The sequence below is a fragment of the Aythya marila genome (assembly GCF_965140915.1).
Source record: "Aythya marila genome assembly, chromosome: 4".
In the NCBI taxonomy this organism is placed as follows: domain Eukaryota; kingdom Metazoa; phylum Chordata; class Aves; order Anseriformes; family Anatidae; genus Aythya; species Aythya marila.
Window position 1 is genome coordinate 13421846 of NC_139045.1, and position 17585 is coordinate 13439430.

General features: G+C 59.8%; 1 protein-coding gene across 1 annotated transcript; it reads left to right on the forward strand.

Annotated features, from left to right (window-relative positions):
- Positions 1–3473: 3473 nt before the first annotated feature.
- Positions 3474–16768, forward strand: LOC309877350 (maestro heat-like repeat-containing protein family member 2B; the record flags this gene model as incomplete). Its single annotated transcript, XM_082758621.1, has 40 exons — positions 3474–3621; positions 4114–4212; positions 4748–4863; positions 4973–5095; positions 5185–5353; positions 5575–5673; positions 6015–6169; positions 6348–6491; positions 6611–6703; positions 7002–7071; positions 7181–7294; positions 7543–7616; positions 7804–7923; positions 8165–8257; positions 8412–8565; positions 8720–8760; positions 8918–9056; positions 9367–9419; positions 9533–9643; positions 9815–9934; positions 10097–10204; positions 10607–10765; positions 10956–11078; positions 11285–11364; positions 11496–11595; positions 11708–11803; positions 12122–12226; positions 12337–12460; positions 12607–12728; positions 12989–13141; positions 13305–13456; positions 13717–13858; positions 14054–14244; positions 14389–14526; positions 14706–14817; positions 14949–15095; positions 15394–15576; positions 15936–16091; positions 16196–16318; positions 16427–16768. The coding sequence occupies 40 exons, from the start codon at positions 3474–3476 to the stop codon at positions 16766–16768; spliced, it is 5091 nt and encodes a 1696-aa protein (XP_082614747.1).
- Positions 16769–17585: the final 817 nt, after the last annotated feature.

The window sequence follows — 17585 nt, forward strand, 5'->3', positions numbered from 1 at the left end:
GCACCCACAGAATAAAAATCCAGAGAGCACAGCGGGTGTGGCCTGGGTCCTTCCCAGGGTGGTGTTGGTGGGAGCTGGGGCTGGGCAGCTCTGCCTGCGAGCCTCTCAGCACTGGTGGGATGGGGAGGGTCATGGCCAAAGCACCAGTACTCTGATCCCCCCATCCATGTCCAAATGTAGTCACAAGGCTGGGAAAAACAAGGATACCTTGAAGAAAACTGGGAGGCCTGTAGCTTGCGTAGTCTTTCAGCCGAAAGAAAGAGACAGGTAGCCTTGAGCTAGCAGAAGCAAGGAAGGAAAGGGATAAAAGGGTAAAAAGAAGGAGAAAGCCAGCTCCAGACTGGTTTTCTAACTATAGTTACCTTTTGCTCGTCAAGGGGCATTAACATATGTTAATGTGGGATTTGGTGTCCCTCCCTCCACGGCTGCTCCTTTGTAATGAGCAAACTCAGTGGAGATAGGTTAGGTGAGCTAAGATAGCCAATGAAATGTAACCAAAGAGAGAGTTTTCACAAGTTTGCTGCATATAAATTATGGTGATTCGAGTCAGAGGCGTGCTTGCTTTGATGAAGATCGCCAAGCATCTGACTGCAGAGTTATACGATTACTTATTTAATTAAACGACCTTTGTGTGGATTCTGACTCTGTGTGCCTATTGGCGCGGGCACGAACCTACGGACTACACAAACACGGCCTGGGGCAGAAAGAAAAGCAAAACGGGGGCAGCTGAAGGCGGCTGGGAAGGTACCTGGGGAAACTGAGCTGGGGCAGGAAAACAGAGGTGAAATGTTGCACGCTGTAGCTCAACACCAGTCTCTGTGCACTGGTTTGGGGGTCCAATGTGGAGATGAAGCCATCAGCTGTCTCTGGGGGGCTCAAAATGAGCCTTGTTTGGCTGCTTTTCAGGCTCAGCAATGCAGGCAGAGTCCTGTGGTTTTCAGCCTTTAGAGGAGGCTCGTTGGGCAGCTGTGGGCGGCTTGAAAAGGGAGACCACCTGCTGTGTTTTGTGGGCTCAGCCAGGCTCATTTGTCCACTTCGGGCGCTCGCACACGGAGAGTAAGCAGCACGTTTTGGGGCTGGGAATCGAGCCCAGTGCCAGTGTACTCGGGCTCAGAAACCCAACCCAGCGGCCGCTTTGGGGCCAAGCCCTCGGCCAGGCCGGACGGTGTGTGTTAGTATGTTTACAGGGCACAGCTGGGGCAGCCGACATTCACATTTCAGCTCTGACAGCCATCGAGTTGCCCAGGCTGTTTGGACAAGCCCCAGCTGTAATTCCCTGCAGGCAGCTAATGACACGCACAACGCAGCCGGTCAGTGTTCACACCACGTGCGAGCACAGCACCAAGATGGAGACCGAGCGTCGTGACAGAGGGGGCTGGGATCAGGAACAGGGGCCGGGCCTCGCTGCACAGCTGCCACTTGCATGGCTCCGCCTGGCGGGTGTGAGGCAGCCCCTCAGCGTCCTTCCTGAGGAGACTGTTACATAGTCGTTAGGTGGCGGTTACAGTTGTTATGTGGGCGTTAACAGCTGTGAGATGGCCGCTTCTGCCTCAGCTTTTCCATTCTTCACCAGAAGAAAGGAGTCTGACACTCAAGGCTGAGGTTCCCTGTGGTCTGAGGGCTGCCAGCCCCGTGACACTTAGCACAGGTGGCTCAGCAGTTCCTTCTGTTGGCTTGTAGAGGCAAGTAAAGTTTAATCACATGCTCACAGAATCATCCGGGTTGGAAGAGAGCTCCAAGAGCACCTAGTCCAACCTCTGACCTAACACTGACCAGTCCTCCACTAAACCATATCACATAGCTCTACATCTAAACATCTTTTAAAGACCTCCAGGGATGGTGACTCAGCCACCGAGCCCTGGGGTCGCCACTAGTGACCGGCCTCCAACTGGATTCACTTAATTCACCACGACTCTTTGGTCTGGGCTATTCAGCTAGATTTTAGCCCAACGAAGCGTGCACCAGTCCAAGCCATGAGCAGCCAGTTTCTTGAGGAGAATGCTGTGGGAAATGGTGTCAAAAGCCTTACTCAAGTCAAGGTAGACCACAGCCACAGCCTTTCCCTCATCCACTCAGCGCGTCACTTTGTCATAGCAGGAGATCAGGTTCGTCAAGCAGGACCTGCCTTTCATAAACCCATGCTGACTGGGCCTGATCTGTGTAATACACAATAAATGTTTGTTCATTGTCTCTTGTATTATAAAAACAAGGAGTTCTGTCTGAGGAGCGGGAGTTGCGAAAGCTCCCTGCTGAAGTAAGGAGCTGTATAATGCTTGGCTAGACACTATGAAAATTCTTTTGCTTAATGTAACAAAAAAGAGAACCCCCTCCCCTTCTCTCCTGCGTCTCAGTTGCCTCTTTTTGTTCAAAGACCCTGCTGCAAAGCTCATGGAACCATCTCCTGAGAAGTTGCTAACCTAGTGTCTCCACATCCTGCCTTCCTGTCTCACACTAGGCCAACATGACCAAACAAAAAAAGAAGTTGAACCACAACGCTGAGGAAGACAACAGCCTTCATCTTCACGACCACCAGAGGGACAGAGATGACCCCCTAGCAACAGTGTGCGCAGTCACAGAATTTACCAGGATGTGCTGCGTAATCCCGGAATTACCAAGGTATAAAAAGGGACCTGGCAGGGGTGAGGTGCGCGCCGTTGGTGGAGCCGAGACTCCCCAGCCACCTAGCGCTGTCTTGCTTGCTGTTGGCTTACTCAATAAATTCCTTTCTATGGTTAATACAACGCTCTCTGAAAAATTAAGAGGGCAACTTATAACAATCTGGGCCTGCTTGCCCTGCAAGTGCCGCGTAATGACTCTCAGGAGGATCTGCTCCATGAGCTTCCCTGGCACTGAGGTCACACTGACAGGCCTGTAGTTCCCCGGGTCTGCCCTCCGGCCCTTCTTGTAGATGGGCGTCACGTTTGCTAGCCACCAGTCAACTGGGACCTCCCCCGATAGCCAGGACTGCTGATAAGTGATGGATAGTGGCTTGGCCAGCTCCTCTGCCAGTTCTCTCAGTACCCTCAGGTGGATCCTATCTGGCCCCATTGACTTCCATGCATCCAAGTGCCGTAGCAGGTCGCCAACCATTTCCTTGTGGATTATGAGGGCCACATCCTGCTCCCCATCCCCTGCCACCAAGTCAGAGGGCTGGGTACCCAAGAGAACAACTGGTCTTGTCGCTAAAGACTGAGGCAAAGAAGGCATTAAGCACCTCAGCCTTTTCCTCAGTGGGGGCTTCCCAACAGCCAGGCTGCTCTCCAAGCTCAGCACGGTGGCAGCGGGGAAACCTCCTGCCAAACGTGCCAGTGCCGTTCGTCACAGGGTTGTGCCGCAGCTGCACCCCCTTGCGAAACAGCAGTGGGGAGAAAGGGTGGGCATTGCGGGCAGCAGCCGCGAGCAGCTTGTGCACATCTTTGCCTTTGCAGTTTCGGAGGTACAAGAGGAATGCCGTGGAAGCACTGGGGCGTGAAATGGAGAAGGCGGACTGTCCTGGGGTGGCTGCGGAGAGCATGCTGGCCCTGGCAGAAATACTTGGAAAGCTGATGGCGAACGGCTTGGGTGAGGCCTTCAGAAGTATAGCCTGCTTCTCCAGGAAGTTCTTTGATACCGTGATCCAAGGTGAGGAAAATGGGTTCTTCCTGGCCTCCATCAGCCCCATCTTCTCTTCCTTCCCTGCCCAGCGAGGCCTTTGGTTTAAATCCCTGGCCAGCCAGTCGAGAAACACTGTCGCATCGAAGGGAGTGGACGGGGCGCTCTGCGGCCCTACACAATCACCGTTCCCACTCAGAAATCAGCTGGAAGTGAGCTCCTGCCTCCTCCTCAGTGAGCAGCATCTGTGCTGTCTGCGCTGAGGAATTTGTGGGGAGGACCTGGGGATGCAGCAGCTGGAAGCAGAGGCCTGTGGCTGCTGCCTGTGGCCCCGCTGCCCCAAAACAGCTCCAGGGGAAGGAGGGCTCTGTGCGGCCCGGGATGTGTCAGCCACAGAGCCGGGCTGGTGGCATCATGCCATGGGAGGGTTGGGAGGGCCCTGGCCTTTGCTCCCCATCCCCCTCTATCCGTGTCTGGGGCCAGAGGTTCAGTTCCCCTAACCAGGACTCCCTTCTCTCACAGCTTGTGGCCTGACGAGGACTGGGAGAAGAGTGGTGCTCCAAGTGCCTGACTTCAAGGAGCTGTGTGAGGGGCTGGAGACCATGGAGGATGGGTCTCCATGTGAGAGACCCTCTGTGCCCTTGGGGCAGGGGCTTGTCCCAGCCCTGCTCCAGACCTTTTCCAGATGATCACCGTCTCATCGTGCACAGAACCTTCTTTCTTTGGAGACAATCAGGCAAAGGCACGGAGGGGAGCAGTGCTGCCACCTCCGGCCCTGCCCTGTGACGTGTCCCCATTTCTGTGGCAACCCTCTGTGATGCGCGAGGCCCCTTGATGAGGTCACAATGGCTGGGTGCCTTGTAAGTGCCACCGTGAGGGCAGGTGGCCCATTGCCTCTCGGCGGCCGCAGGAGTAGGACCTAGAGAGAGATTCTGGGGTGATCCTGCTGCGATGGAGAGGCTGAGGAGATTTTTTGGTAAGGAGCAGTGGGAGGCCGGGGGCCGCATCCCCATGAGTTCCCAGCACCACCAGAGATGGGTCCCCGGCCTGTGCTCTCGGTGCTGGGAGGATGCCTGCCCCACCTGGTGCGAATCCCCACGGCCAGCCAAGCTGATGCAAACTGGTTGTTTCCTTCCATCTTCCTTTGCTTGCGTAGGGATCAGGATTAGACGAAGACGTCACAGGAATGGTGGCAGAGAGACGGGGTCTGAGACTCTTGCCACCTCTGCCACCGTCGTGACTTCCTTGTTGGAGAAGCTGCAAGACAGAGAGGTGAGCTGACAGAGCTGGTGCTGCCTGTGGGCTCTCCAGAGTGAGGGGCAGCAGCTCGCAGCTGCCCAGGAATAAGGGCAAAGCAAGAGGTGTCGTGGTCTCTCCCTAGGGTGAGCGAGTGGAGACTTATCGCCGCCTCGAGCACGTCTTGCAAGAAGATGACACCCATCTGCCGAGCGGCGTTGTCAACCGAGTGCTCGCAGAGGTGTCTGGAGACGTGAAGGCAGCCCAGGTGAGCTTGTTCTCTAGGAGGACGAACGGAGCAGCCCGCCTCTCCCCAGCTCTCTCCTGGGCAGCATTTCACCTGTGGCTCTTTTTCAGGGCGCGATGACCGAAGTGACAGCAGCTGCTGGTGACGTCCTGGTGGCTCTGGCTCGTTCCCACTTCGAGTTTGTGATGTCCGAGCTCCAGGGCCACCTGAAGAGCATGAAGGGAGGAGTATGCCAGGAGTTTGTGCTCAACACCTTGAGCAAACTGGCCAGCAGCTATGGTATGACCCCTTTGGCCTTGTGCTCTGGGATATGGTCCATGACGGCCAGGAGCAGGGCCCCTGCCCCTCCCTGAAGGCTATTTTGGGCCGGCGGGCTGTGGGCTTGTGGCACCTCCTCGCCCGGAGCTGGGATTTCTCCCCAGCCCTCCTGCCCGCGGTGCTGCTCTGGCTCTGGCTGACCGTGGCTCCCTCTGTCCCTCTGCCCGTCCTCTCTCTTGCAGCCCTGCGGTGCATCCCCTTCACCCAAATGACGTTCGCTGCTCTGCACGCCGTGCTGAGCCACGTGGAGAGCAGCCGGATCCTGCGCATCATCTGCAGTGGTGAGTAGAGGGGAAGGGGCCGGGCGGGCTCTCGCTGCCTCGCTCCGATCCGATGGCGGCGTGGTCCTATGCTGGGGGGCAAATTTGGGAAGGGCAGGGTGGGGGCTGCAATGGTAAGTGCTGGAGGGGAAGAGGAACAGGAGGAGGAGGAGGTAGAGAAGGAGGCTGAGGTGCAGTGGGCAGGAGGGGCACCGTAGTTTAGTCCAGATGCCTGGAGCACAGCACTTGCTGGTCCCGAGCCGAAGCCTGGCGAGCCAGGGACTGCTCCACGCGGGCATGGGTGAGGGAGCCGGGCACGCTGCCTGTTGCAAGCTTTGACGAGCTCCTTTCTTGTGGTGCAGTGCTGGAGCAGTGGTCGAGGGCGATCAACGCTTACTTCAGTGCCTGGGAGCAGTGCCCCTTCCCTCGCATCGGGGAGGCGCAGCTCTGCGAGCAGGTGTACGGCCTGTTCTGCCACGCCGTGGGAAACTGGCTGGGCCGTGAGGAGGAGGAGGAGGTGAGAGCTGCTGGCCCTTTGGCAGGGGAACGCTTGCTGTCCTCTGGAGAGAGCCAGAGATGGCTCTCCTCTGGAGAGAAGGGAAAGGGAAAGCCCCCTGTGGGCAAGGCAGGCACGTGCTGGGGGACGCCGAGTGCTGGACAGCACTCAGAGCATCTCGCCTCTCTTCCCTCTGCAGGACAAGCAGGCTGTCTTGGGAGCAGTGGCTGCTATGATGGCCGTCATCCTCCGTGATGCACAGCACCAGGACAATGTGTGGAAGCAGGTCTTCTGGCTCCTGCAGCAGTACCAGGAGCTCCAGGAGACTTGCCGGGTGACAGAGGTGAGGCGTTGCGCGGGGTCTGGTGCAGCTGTGGGCAGGGCTTCCCCATGCTGCAGGCGTGCTGGGTTTCTTCCTTCCCACGTGCCTTTAACCCGCTCGTCCTCTCCCTTCTCTTGTAGAACCTCCGTTATTTCCTGACAACCTTGAAGGAACTTCACGGTGTCGCCCCCCAGGACCAGCTCCGTGCCATCACTGCTGCTGTGCACCACCAGGTAAAGGGAGCCCGTGTCTGTGCTGCTGGCCCACGTCCTGCAGGCTGGATTGCCACAGAGGGGCAGGGCAGGGCGTCCTTCCACCAGGACCTTCCTGGAGGTGCCTCGAGGCTGTGAGCACCCCGATCCTGGCTGTTTTGTGCAGGCCCGAGGGGCAGCTCAGTTCCTTCAGCCCTTTCCGCCTCCTCCACCTGGCAGGAGGCCTCTGGAGTGCCGGGACCCAAAGGGACCCAAAAGGCAGCCTCTGATGGCTGCTCTGCCTGCGATCGTTCTCTAAAATGGACCTTTTTCCCCACAGATGGTGGATGAGGCCAGGCAGCACAGCGCAGGCCACAAAGAAGAACTGAGGCAGTGCATTGTGCTTCAAGGTAAGGGAGGGAACGGGACGATGCCCGTCGTGTGCTCGCAACTTCCTTGTGAACCTCAGCCGTGGGGTTTTTCTGACTATTCACGCAAAATGTGGTGTCCTGCCCGCAGCTCAAATCTGCCCGGAGGAGACAATCATGTTCCTGCTGTCCCAGCTGAGCAGTGAGGACAAGAGCATCCGCGGGACAGCGCTGACTCTGCTGGGAGCCGTGGCACGCAGTGACGGTCAGTACCACAGGCCAGGCCTGGGGCAGTCGGGGGGCTGAAGCTATCTGCTGTCGGAGCTTTCAGGCCCTGCAAGGCAGCAGGAGCTGCAGAAACAAAGTCCTTCTGGGACGCCAGTGCTTCCCCTGCAGTCAGAGCCCAGCCCTGCTGTGCTGTCCCGCTTGTGCATGAGAAGCCTGGGAGCTTCGAGGGATCCCTTCTGCCATCTGAGCCCTGCCTGAACGTGGACCTCTCTGTGTCTCTTGTAGAACCTGCAGTGAGAGAGAAGCTGCCCCTAATTGTAGAGGCCGTGCAGCCCTTGTTCATTGAGGCCAGCACCCAGGTGAGTAGGGCAGGGGAAGCCCCCTGAGCCGGCAGGTTGTGGAGCTGTACAAAGCCGAGCCCAGGCAGCGAAGCCTTCTCCTGCACGCTCGGTGCCTCTCCATGGGCTGCGGGGGCTGCCCTAGGTGAAGGTGGCTTCCCTGTGGCTGCTGGCGGGGCAGACCGTAACCACAGCGTCCCCTTGACAGGTGAGGAGCGCGCTCCTGGGTTTCATCAAGGACCTGCTCAGCGTCAGCCTCCCAAGATGCTTGGCGTGGGAAGCGGTGGCGCACATCTTCGTGGAGTTCAGGCGGGCCTCGGACAGACTGGTAAGGACAGAGCGGGACACCCGCGGCTCGGTTTCGTGCCCAGGCTGTGCTGAGAGCTCCCTCAGTGGCACTCGCAGCATCGCCTGGGCCCCGCAGAACCTCGTGTGCTCGACAGCCCTGTGCAGCGCTCGCTGCTCCCGAGCTGGGGCTGGGATGTGGGGCCTGGCCGTCCTCCTCCTCCACAGAGCCTCCTGAGGCAGGAGCTGGGAGTAACGGGGGGTTTCCCAACGCTGTCTTGCAGGCAGTAGAAGACCTCCAAGAAGAAAGAGACCTTCAGGCCCAGTGCGTAGATGTCCTGGAGTCTCTGGATGTCTCCGTTGGAGGCATGACCCAAGTAAGTGGTCCTGCTCCCCGCTGCTGCAGCCACTTTGCACCTGCAGGGTGTTTTTGCCAGCCCTCGCCTGCCCCTTTTGGGGAAAGCCGTCCTTTCCCTCTCCGAGCCGCGATGGGCATGCTAACGTGCCAAACTGCCTCCTCTTCCTCTGCAGCTCTTGTGGCCACGGCTCCTGCGGTACATGGTGCCGGCCCAGGACTGCAGCCTGCTGCTCGCGCTGTCCCGCTGTCTCCAAGCCGTGATCGAGAGACAGAAGCAAACGGAAGGGCAAGAGGACACCGAGATGCCTGATGCTGCCCAGGGGCAAGGTGAGAGCAGAAAGTGCCCCAGCAATGTGTGCTGGGCTCGGCCAGGGGCCCTCCTGGGGCATTCCTCCCTCCCAGCTGCATGGGGGCATCGAAGGTAGGAGGGGCTGGGGGCGAGGTGCTCAGGGGCTCACCCTGCCTTTCTTCTTCCTTGCAGACAAGACACCCACGCCACAGGCGCTCCTGGTAAAGCTGCTGGTGAGTAGCGGGGCCACGGGGAAAGAGCTTTTCTGGCCAGGGGCAGGGGGAGGTGCTGGGGCAGGGCTGCTTTTGCTTTTTGGGGTCGAGCTCCCTGGTGGGAGAAGCTGCGTCCCCGGCAGAAGGAGTGAGCCCGTCTCTCTTTGTCCTCACCTAGGTGGTGGCGGCTTCTGCTGGGTGCAGAGGGTGTGGGGCCGCTGTCCTACAGCTGCTGCAGGCCCTGCAGAGCAGGATCCACGGATCCCTGAAGGACCTGTGGCCCACGCGCATCCCCTGCATGCTGCAGTACCTGGAAGGTAAGGTGCTAGTGTGGAGCGCCGGGCTCAGGAGAGCTGGAGGGGGCAGGAAAAGAGCCTCCCTCCCAGCATGGTGGAGGGGAACCGCTGCCGTCCCCCTTCCGGGCAGCCAGCGTGGAGGCTGGGATCTGCTGGGATGGGCTTGCCCCTGGGGTCTGCAGCCTGGCAAGAGCTGTGGTGCAGGCGATCTGAGGCCCTTTCAAGCCTGGGACTTCTGGGGGTTTGGGCTCCCAGGGAAGGAGAGCGCGGAACTCTTCCCTGGTGCTGGCTCAAGTGACAGCGAGGGATTTTGCTTCCTCTTGCTTTGCAGAGCATCCAGAGGGCTCCCTGGACTCCGAAGAGTGGCAGTGCTACCTACTTAAGGTACAGCATCCCCGGGGGTGAGGCTGCGGGCAGTTGTGCCCCGGCAGCTCCTGTGCAAGGCCCGGGCAAAGGGCGAGACAACATTGGCCTCCTGTCGTCTTTTTCCCCCCCAGTTCCTGATGGAGTCAGCGGACGAGATGCAGGAGGACCAGCTATGGATCGTGTGCCTGAGCCGGGAGCTGAGCCAGCAGCTGAGCAGCTCCTCCAGCAGCGAGGAGGGGAAGGTTTGTTCCCTGCCTGCGCCCTCCTGGCAGCACAGCCCGGGGCACCCGGCTCCGGGGCTGGGGCTGAAAGAGCGCGTTCCCCTGCGGGCTGTTGGCACCGCTCCCCCTGCCCTCGCCCCAAAGGTGCTTCCCTCCGCTACCACGGCTTGGGCTCGGTCTCTTCTCTTGCAGAAGTTCCTGTACCAGGCTCTCGGCACGGTGCTGGCCTCTTGTCAGCAGCTCACCCACGTCCAAGGGCAGCTGCTGAAATACTTGAAAGAAACGGATGCCACCAGGCCGTGTGACAAACAGGTGAAGGTTCCTCTCCCTCTCCTGCCCCCGCTCTGCCCAGTGTCCCCTTGTCCCTGCTCCGGACCTTTTCCATATCCTGGGAGCTGCTGTTTCCCTCGGGCAATGTCCTGCCTTGCCGTCGTACGTGTGCCAGAGCTCACTCCCATTTCTCTGTCATTGCAGGGAATAGTTTCCGTGGTCTCCTACGCTGCTGAGCGCCACTTCCACCTGGCCCTGGATGCAGTGTGCACGTTCAGCAAGGCGCTCATCAAATTCAGCAGACGGCGAAGGGTAATGGCAGCAGGCTTTGAGTGTTTGGCCTTCTCTTGCCCTGTTTTCACTTCCCGAACGGTGGTGGCCGAGTCGTGGCACCCACGTTGCACTTGTCCCTCCCGGTAGAGCTACCTAAGACGCCTGCCCCCTGCAGAAAGCTGAGGGCCAGGAGCCCTGTGAGCTGTGGCTGGCTCTGCCCCTAGCCTGGGGGCCATGGGCAAGCCTTCCACGGCCAGCACACCCCTGACGGGCACGGGCTGCTCGCCTCCGGGCAGGAACGGGACAAAGTCCTTCAGATGCTTTTCCATGGCCCTGCATAGCCGAGCCAGACAGCTCCCTCACAGCCCCGTTCCCCAGCCCCACAAATTCACGGCGGCCCGGGCATCGGACTGACATCTCGGGGCATCTTTGTCAACACAGGCGCTGTACAGGCAGCGGAGAAATCAGGCCACGTGGGCTGCAGTCTTGCTTACCTATGGCAAGATTGCACTGCATGCGCCCAAGGCAGAACTGCTGGCCTGCGTGGAGAAACGCATCCTGGCCAGCATCCTGGAGCTCTTCGATGCCTGCAAAACAAAGGTAGGGGCGTGGGGCACAGAGGAAGGAGCAGGGAGGGCTGGGTGTCCCCACGTGCCGAGATGGACGGCCTCCTTCTGAGCGTCCCCTGCGTGCTTTGTCCTCAATGTCCAGCCCCAAAGAAGCCCTCGCTCGTGCTCCTCTCCCAGCTCTCCAAGCAGTTCAACTGGTGTTTTTCTCTCTCTGGTCTCAGGAACTGCAGCACAAGCTCGCCCTGGTGCACAGTATCCAGGAGATCATCCGTGCCATCCAGGCTGTGGACACCAAGCAGAGATTCGTGCTCGGCAAGAAGGTGGAGGTGCTGAAGGTCCTGCTGGTGAGTGCCTGGAGCTGGGGCTGCCCGCAGGGGAGGCAGCTTTTCCCGGAGGTCTCCAGCGGCCACCCCCCAGCTCCTTGTCCCCAGCTGCTGGGCCCTGGGGCGCTGGCACTCGGTGGCTCTGTGGTGGCCGTGGGGATGAAGGGGCTGATGCGGGCCCCTCCGTGCCCCTGCCCACCCTGAGTGCGTCTCTCTGGGCCTTGCAGGACCTGATGAGGGAGGATGGCTGCAACAGCCCCGTGTCCCAAGTGCATCTCAAGGTGCTTCGGCTGCTGGAGCAGTTGAGGTGAGCTCTGTGCCCCAGGCTGGGGAGGCCGGCTCTGGGGCTCAAACCCAGCTGGCGTTTGGGCCACTCTGGAGACGGCTGGTAAAGCCCCTCACTGTTTGACTGTTTTCTCCCCCTTTTTCTGCATCCAGCAAGCTGAAGCCTCGCATGGAGTGGGAGAGGAGGCACGCCCAGGTGGCCGTGTGTTGCTGGAGAGTCCTGTCGTGCCCTCCTGCGGACACAGAGCTGCAGGTACCTGCCAGCCCTTCCCTGCACACCTCTCTGTCGGGATCGCACCTCGGCGCTCCCTGTGCTCTGGCAGCTGCCGCGGTGCTGAACCTCAGTCCTCCTTTCCCACTTTCAGCCTCTGCAAACGTCGTGTGAGGAAGCTCTGGGCCAGCTGATGTCAGCCTTCCTCCGAGCGGAAGGCACCCGCAGCACCTTCGCGAACGTGGTCTTGGTGAGTTACCCGTGGGGCAGAGCTGGGCCTTTTGGGGATGCTCCGAGGGGGATCCGTTCCCTGCTGCGATGCCAGGGCAGGCAAAGGAACGGGCCCCGCGGGAGGCAGAGCCAAGAGCCAGGCTGGCACAGGGAGATGCCGGTGGGGAAACGGCTCCTGGGGGAGGGCAGGGGGGTGGCAGTGCCGGTGCTTGGCGGGGCTGGGGCCACGCGGAGCCCCAGGGCAGGGGCCAGGAGAGGAGGGAGGGAGGCAGAGAGGGGTGGCGGGGGGAGAAAGAAGGACGCCCGCCCGTCACGAGACACGTCTGCTCCACCCCAGGTCTTGCTGTACCAACTCACCTCAGGGAACGCGTGGCAGCAAGAGAGGGCCCTGCAGCTCTGCACCCAGCTGCTGGGCATTTACGAAGAGCTCTTCAAGTGCTCGGTGAGTATGAGCCCCGCGTGCCCCATTCCCTCTCCCTGCTGGCCACGGCCCGGGGAGGCGAGCAGGCACTGGGCTGCCTGTGACCTTCCTCCTGCCTCTCGCCCCCACAGAAGGAACTCAGCTGCTCGGGCTTCGGCTCCTTGCTCGGTGCGCTGGGGCCTCTGCTGAGCGACTCCCAGGCCACATTCCGGCAGAGGGCAGGGGCCTGCCTCAGCTGCCTTCTCCGGATCCAAGGTGAGGAAAGCGGGTTCTTCCTGGCCTCCAGCGGCCCCATCTTCTCTTCCTTCCCTGCCCAGCGAGGCCATTGCTCCCCATCCCCCTCTGTGCGTGTCTGGGCCCAGAGATTCAGTTCCCCTAACCAGGACTCCCTTCTCTCACAGCTTGTGGCCTGGGGAGGGCTTGGAGAGTGGTGCTCCGAGTGCCCGACATCAGGGAGCTGTGTGAGAGGCTGGACACCGTGGAGGACAGGCCTCTGCGTGAGGACCGTGCCGAAATAGCGAAGGTAACTGGCTCCAGAGAGTGGGGTGGGGGCCCCAGTGCCTTTGTCAGGAGGTGCGTTTTGCACGCAGGGAAGCAAGACGAGAGGAGACGGTTCTAAGCCTCTCCGCTGCAGGAAGTACGAAAAACAGCGTGTGCACAGAGGAGTGTGCCCCGAGTGCCCTCTCAATGACCAGTGAGCTGCTGAGCTCAGAGGCCCCTCGCGTCTCCTTTCTGTCCGAAAGAGCTGGAGCAGAGCCGTGACAGTCTCTCCTCTCTCTCCAGGATGTTTGCCAGTACCTCCCCCTGGGACAGGCCAGGAGCTTCATGGACTCCATCGTGAAGACCTTCTTGTGCACTAACCAGGAGCATGCACAAGCAGCTGGCGACTGGCTGATCATGTTCCTGGAGACACATGGAAACGAAATATACCTTGAGGTACGGGAGACACTTGTTCCCCTCGGCCTTGACTTTTCCCTGCTGGCTGTCGTGCTGCACCTCGTGTGGACTGCAGAAACGCAGCCCGAGCATGGGCGGGGCTGAGGGGACCGCACAGGCGAAGGATACGCTGAAGTGTTCCCTCTCGCCCCTTTCCTTGCAGGTGTCTAAATACGTGAAGATCCTGTGGGAGGCCAGGCACACTATGGAGCAGAGCCTTGAGGGCCTCCTCTTCAAGACAATCTGTCTCCTGGCCGGCTTACAAATCCAGCCTGTGGTGGACACCCTCCTCCAGACAGAATTGGCCTCGGATAGGTATGTGCGCTCCCCCTTGCCCCTCCGTGGCCACCAAACAGCAACCCCACGGCTTGCCTGCAGTGGGGGGATCCAGGGAAGCAGCAGGTCCCATTCTTCCCCCAGAAGCCTGAGCTCTGCGAGACCGGGTGCTCGTGTCTCTGGGGAAGCAGGCAGCGTGCGCCCTGCTGCTGGCGAGGAGAGCGTTTGGCCTCTGGGAAGGAAGGGCACCAGGGGTCCCAGAGGACAGGGCTCACAGGTGAACGTCTGTTTGCTTGCAGAGATGTGGTGAGGCTCTGGAGGAGGCTGGGCAGCAGCGACCTTGGGCCTAAGGTGCTGTATCACTTAATTCTGATGCTGGACAAGGCAGCTGAAGCCAGGCATCGGCTCACGGTTGCTGGTCAACTGCTGGATCCTCTCAAGGTATGCTCGTCGGCAGGAGCATCTCTACAGCTTCCTGCCTGCTTTCTCACTTAGCTCAGCAGGGTGAGGGAGTTGGGGGTCACCACAAGGTGTGAGACTTGCAGGCAGGAAGAGTCCCCCGGGGGACAGGGGCACCACCGGGCTGGTGGGAAAGGCGGTGTTTAACAGGTTGTTTTGGGTCACATTTTCCTGCAGCTCCTCTATGCCATCTCTGAGGTGATGTCTGCTCTGCTGACCACGAAGGAAACCCAGGACATGCTTCTCTGCCTCCTTCCCGTCCTCCTGAAGGGGGTCAGCGTTGAACTGGGGACGCTGGTGCTGTTTCCCCCCCTGAGTCTTCCGGAAGAAGCCTTCAGGGAAACGGAAGAAGAGGATCTGGTGTGCGGGTAAGGAGCAGCAGGGGCAGGGAACAGGGGGCTTCAGTTCCCCAGCCAGGCACATTTGTTTGTGATGCTGAGGGAGCCAAAGGGCTGCCCTGTTTCCCAGGCGTGGAAATTTCTGAGGGTTTTCTGTGGGTTTTCGTTCGCCAGACGCTACAGCGCTGTTCTGGAACAAGTGCTGAGAAGAATCCTGGATGAGAGGTGGCGGCAGGTGCTCTGGAACCATCGAGTGTGGCCGTTCCTGGACGTGCCTAAGTGGCACTGCAATGCCGTGCAGCTCCTGACCAGGTGAGAGCCCAGGGCTGCATCTCACCTCCCCCTGGGAAGCAGCCGCAGAACCCTTCCCATGTGCCTGGGGAGCTCTCCTGGGAGGCAGGGCAGCGCCTGCTCCGCAGCAGGGGACGTTTCGGGCCGCGGCCCGGGGCCTTCCCACCTGACCACATCACCTGCTTGTGCTCTGTGTGCAGAGTGCTGCTCCGTGCCCAGCTCATCTCACGTTCGCTGATGAGGAGCTTCATGCCGTGGCTGCACTCCTCCTCGCAAAACCTGCAACTCACGGCACTGGCTTTCTTCACTGAGGTGAGGCGGCACGTGGGGAAGGGCGGGCTCGGAGGGCTTTTCCAAAGAAACTGCTGCTTAGGGTGTCTCTTCATGGAAGAGACCGGCCCAGGTCCCTTCCCGGTACTAACAGAGCTTTGGCTGTCTTGTAGGTGGTGAAGGACCCGCCAGCTGAGGGGAAGTGTCTCCTGAAGCCCCTGGTGCGGGTCTTCCTGGAGAAGCTGAAGAGTCCGAGCCATGCTGTGAAGCAGATAGCAGCGAGAGGCCTGGGCAGTGCTGCCAGTGGCTTGCCCAAGAAGGTGAGGTGCACTTCCCTCTGCTCTGGCTGCAGCCCCCCAGCAGAGAGCCAGGCAGGGCTGCAGGGCAGTTGGGGAGCCTGGGGCAGAGCAGCACAGGCAGATGGGGGCTTCCCAACAGCCAGGCTGCTCTCCAAGCTCAGCACGGTGGCAGCGGGGAAACCTCCTGCCAAACGTGCCAGTGCCGTTCGTCACGGGGTTGTGCCGCAGCTGCACCCCCTTGCGAAACAGCAGTGGGGAGAAAGGGTGGGCATTGCGGGCAGCAGCCGCGAGCAGCTTGTGCACATCTTTGCCTTTGCAGTTTCGGAGGTACAAGAGGAACGCCGTGGAAGCACTGGGGCGTGAAATGGAGAAGGCGGACTGTCCTGGGGTGGCTGCGGAGAGCATGCTGGCCCTGGCAGAAATACTTGGAAAGCTCATGGCGAAGGGCTTGGGTGAGGCCTTCAAAAGCATCGCCCGCTCCACCAGGAAGTTCTTCGATGCCGTGAGTGAACCTACTTTTCTGCCACTTGTCCGGGGGGTGTGGGGTGGGCAGGGGCCTGCCTGTGCTGCGTGGAGGTGCTCCTGCAGGCAACCAGCTGCTGCGGCCCCTCTCTCTCTGCTGCGGGTGGGACGCAGCAAGGGCCCCGGCGCTCAGGTGCCATTTCTTAGGGATGGGACGAGGAAGGGACCTTCCTCATGGAGGGAAGGGGCCGTGATGAGGTGACCTCATTCCCGAAGCACCACTGCCACCAGCACTGCTCACACGCCCTCCGTTGTCAGTCCCTGATGCTTCGTTGTTGGAGAGAGGCTGGGAGGAGATGCCTTTGTGACCCAGCTCACAGATGGCTTTCTGGGTTGCAGGAGCAAGAGGACCTTCGTTTTGCGGCCTTCCATCTCTACACGGCCCTGGCTGCTTGCGCCACAGGCAATCTCACCACGTTCTTCAGAGCAGAAGTGGAGCAGACGTTGGGCAGACTCTTCGTGCACCTCCAGGACCCCAGCTGTGCAGTATCCAACGTAAGGACCCCCTGAGCTTATTTGCAATCCCACAGAAAGGCTCCCTGAGGAGCTGCCTCCCTGACACAGGAGAAGGAATGACCAAGCACAATGCTCTTTTCCAGGCTTGCAGGACAGCCCTCTACAGCTGCGCTCCTTTAGTCGAGCCAAAGGGGCTGCAGGTGGTCGTCATGAAGTCCATCAGGTGCAGTGGGGCAGAGCTGCAGCGCGATGTCTACTCTTACCTGGTGAGTGAGCCCTGTCCTGGGGGGATGCTGGGGCCATGGGAGTCGGAGGGCTCGGCAACGAGGCCTCTCTGGCCCAAGCAGAATTCACACCTCCCTGCTCTCCCCCAGGAGACACGTGCTCCCGAGCTGCTGGAGAAACTGAGGCACCAGCAGGAGTCACCACAGGAGACGCCCTTCGCAGATGCCGCTCTCCACGTCCTTGGTGAGAGCCGGGACAGAGCTCTCTGCTCCGCTCCCACCGGGGCGGCCAAGCGCTGCCCCAGCCGCCTTCCCTACGGTGCCCAGGAGGGCACGGCCAGGGGCCATATCTTGACACTGCCTCTTCTTCCCCACCCTACAGAAGCCAGCCTGGAGCACAAAGAGAGCACAACGCATGCTGACGACATCCCAGAGCATGCAGAAGACCTCTCGGGGGACACAGAAGACGTCCCCGAGCTTGTGGAGGTCTAAGCACCCACAGAATAAAAATCCAGAGAGCACAGCGGGTGTGGCCTGGGTCCTTCCCAGGGTGGTGTTGGTGGGAGCTGGGGCTGGGCAGCTCTGCCTGCGAGCCTCTCAGCACTGGTGGGATGGGGAGGGTCATGGCCAAAGCACCAGTACTCTGATCCCCCCATCCATGTCCAAATGTAGTCACAAGGCTGGGAAAAACAAGGATACCTTGAAGAAAACTGGGAGGCCTGTAGCTTGCGTAGTCTTTCAGCCGAAAGAAAGAGACAGGTAGCCTTGAGCTAGCAGAAGCAAGGAAGGAAAGGGATAAAAGGGTAAAAAGAAGGAGAAAGCCAGCTCCAGACTGGTTTTCTAACTATAGTTACCTTTTGCTCGTCAAGGGGCATTAACATATGTTAATGTGGGATTTGGTGTCCCTCCCTCCACGGCTGCTCCTTTGTAATGAGCAAACTCAGTGGAGATAGGTTAGGTGAGCTAAGATAGCCAATGAAATGTAACCAAAGAGAGAGTTTTCACAAGTTTGCTGCATATAAATTATGGTGATTCGAGTCAGAGGCGTGCTTGCTTTGATGAAGATCGCCAAGCATCTGACTGCAGAGTTATACGATTACTTATTTAATTAAACGACCTTTGTGTGGATTCTGACTCTGTGTTCCTATTGGCGCGGGCACGAACCTACGGACTACACAAACACGGCCTGGGGCAGAAAGAAAAGCAAAACGGGGGCAGCTGAAGGCGGCTGGGAAGGTACCTGGGGAAACTGAGCTGGGGCAGGAAAACAGAGGTGAAATGTTGCACGCTGTAGCTCAACACCAGTCTC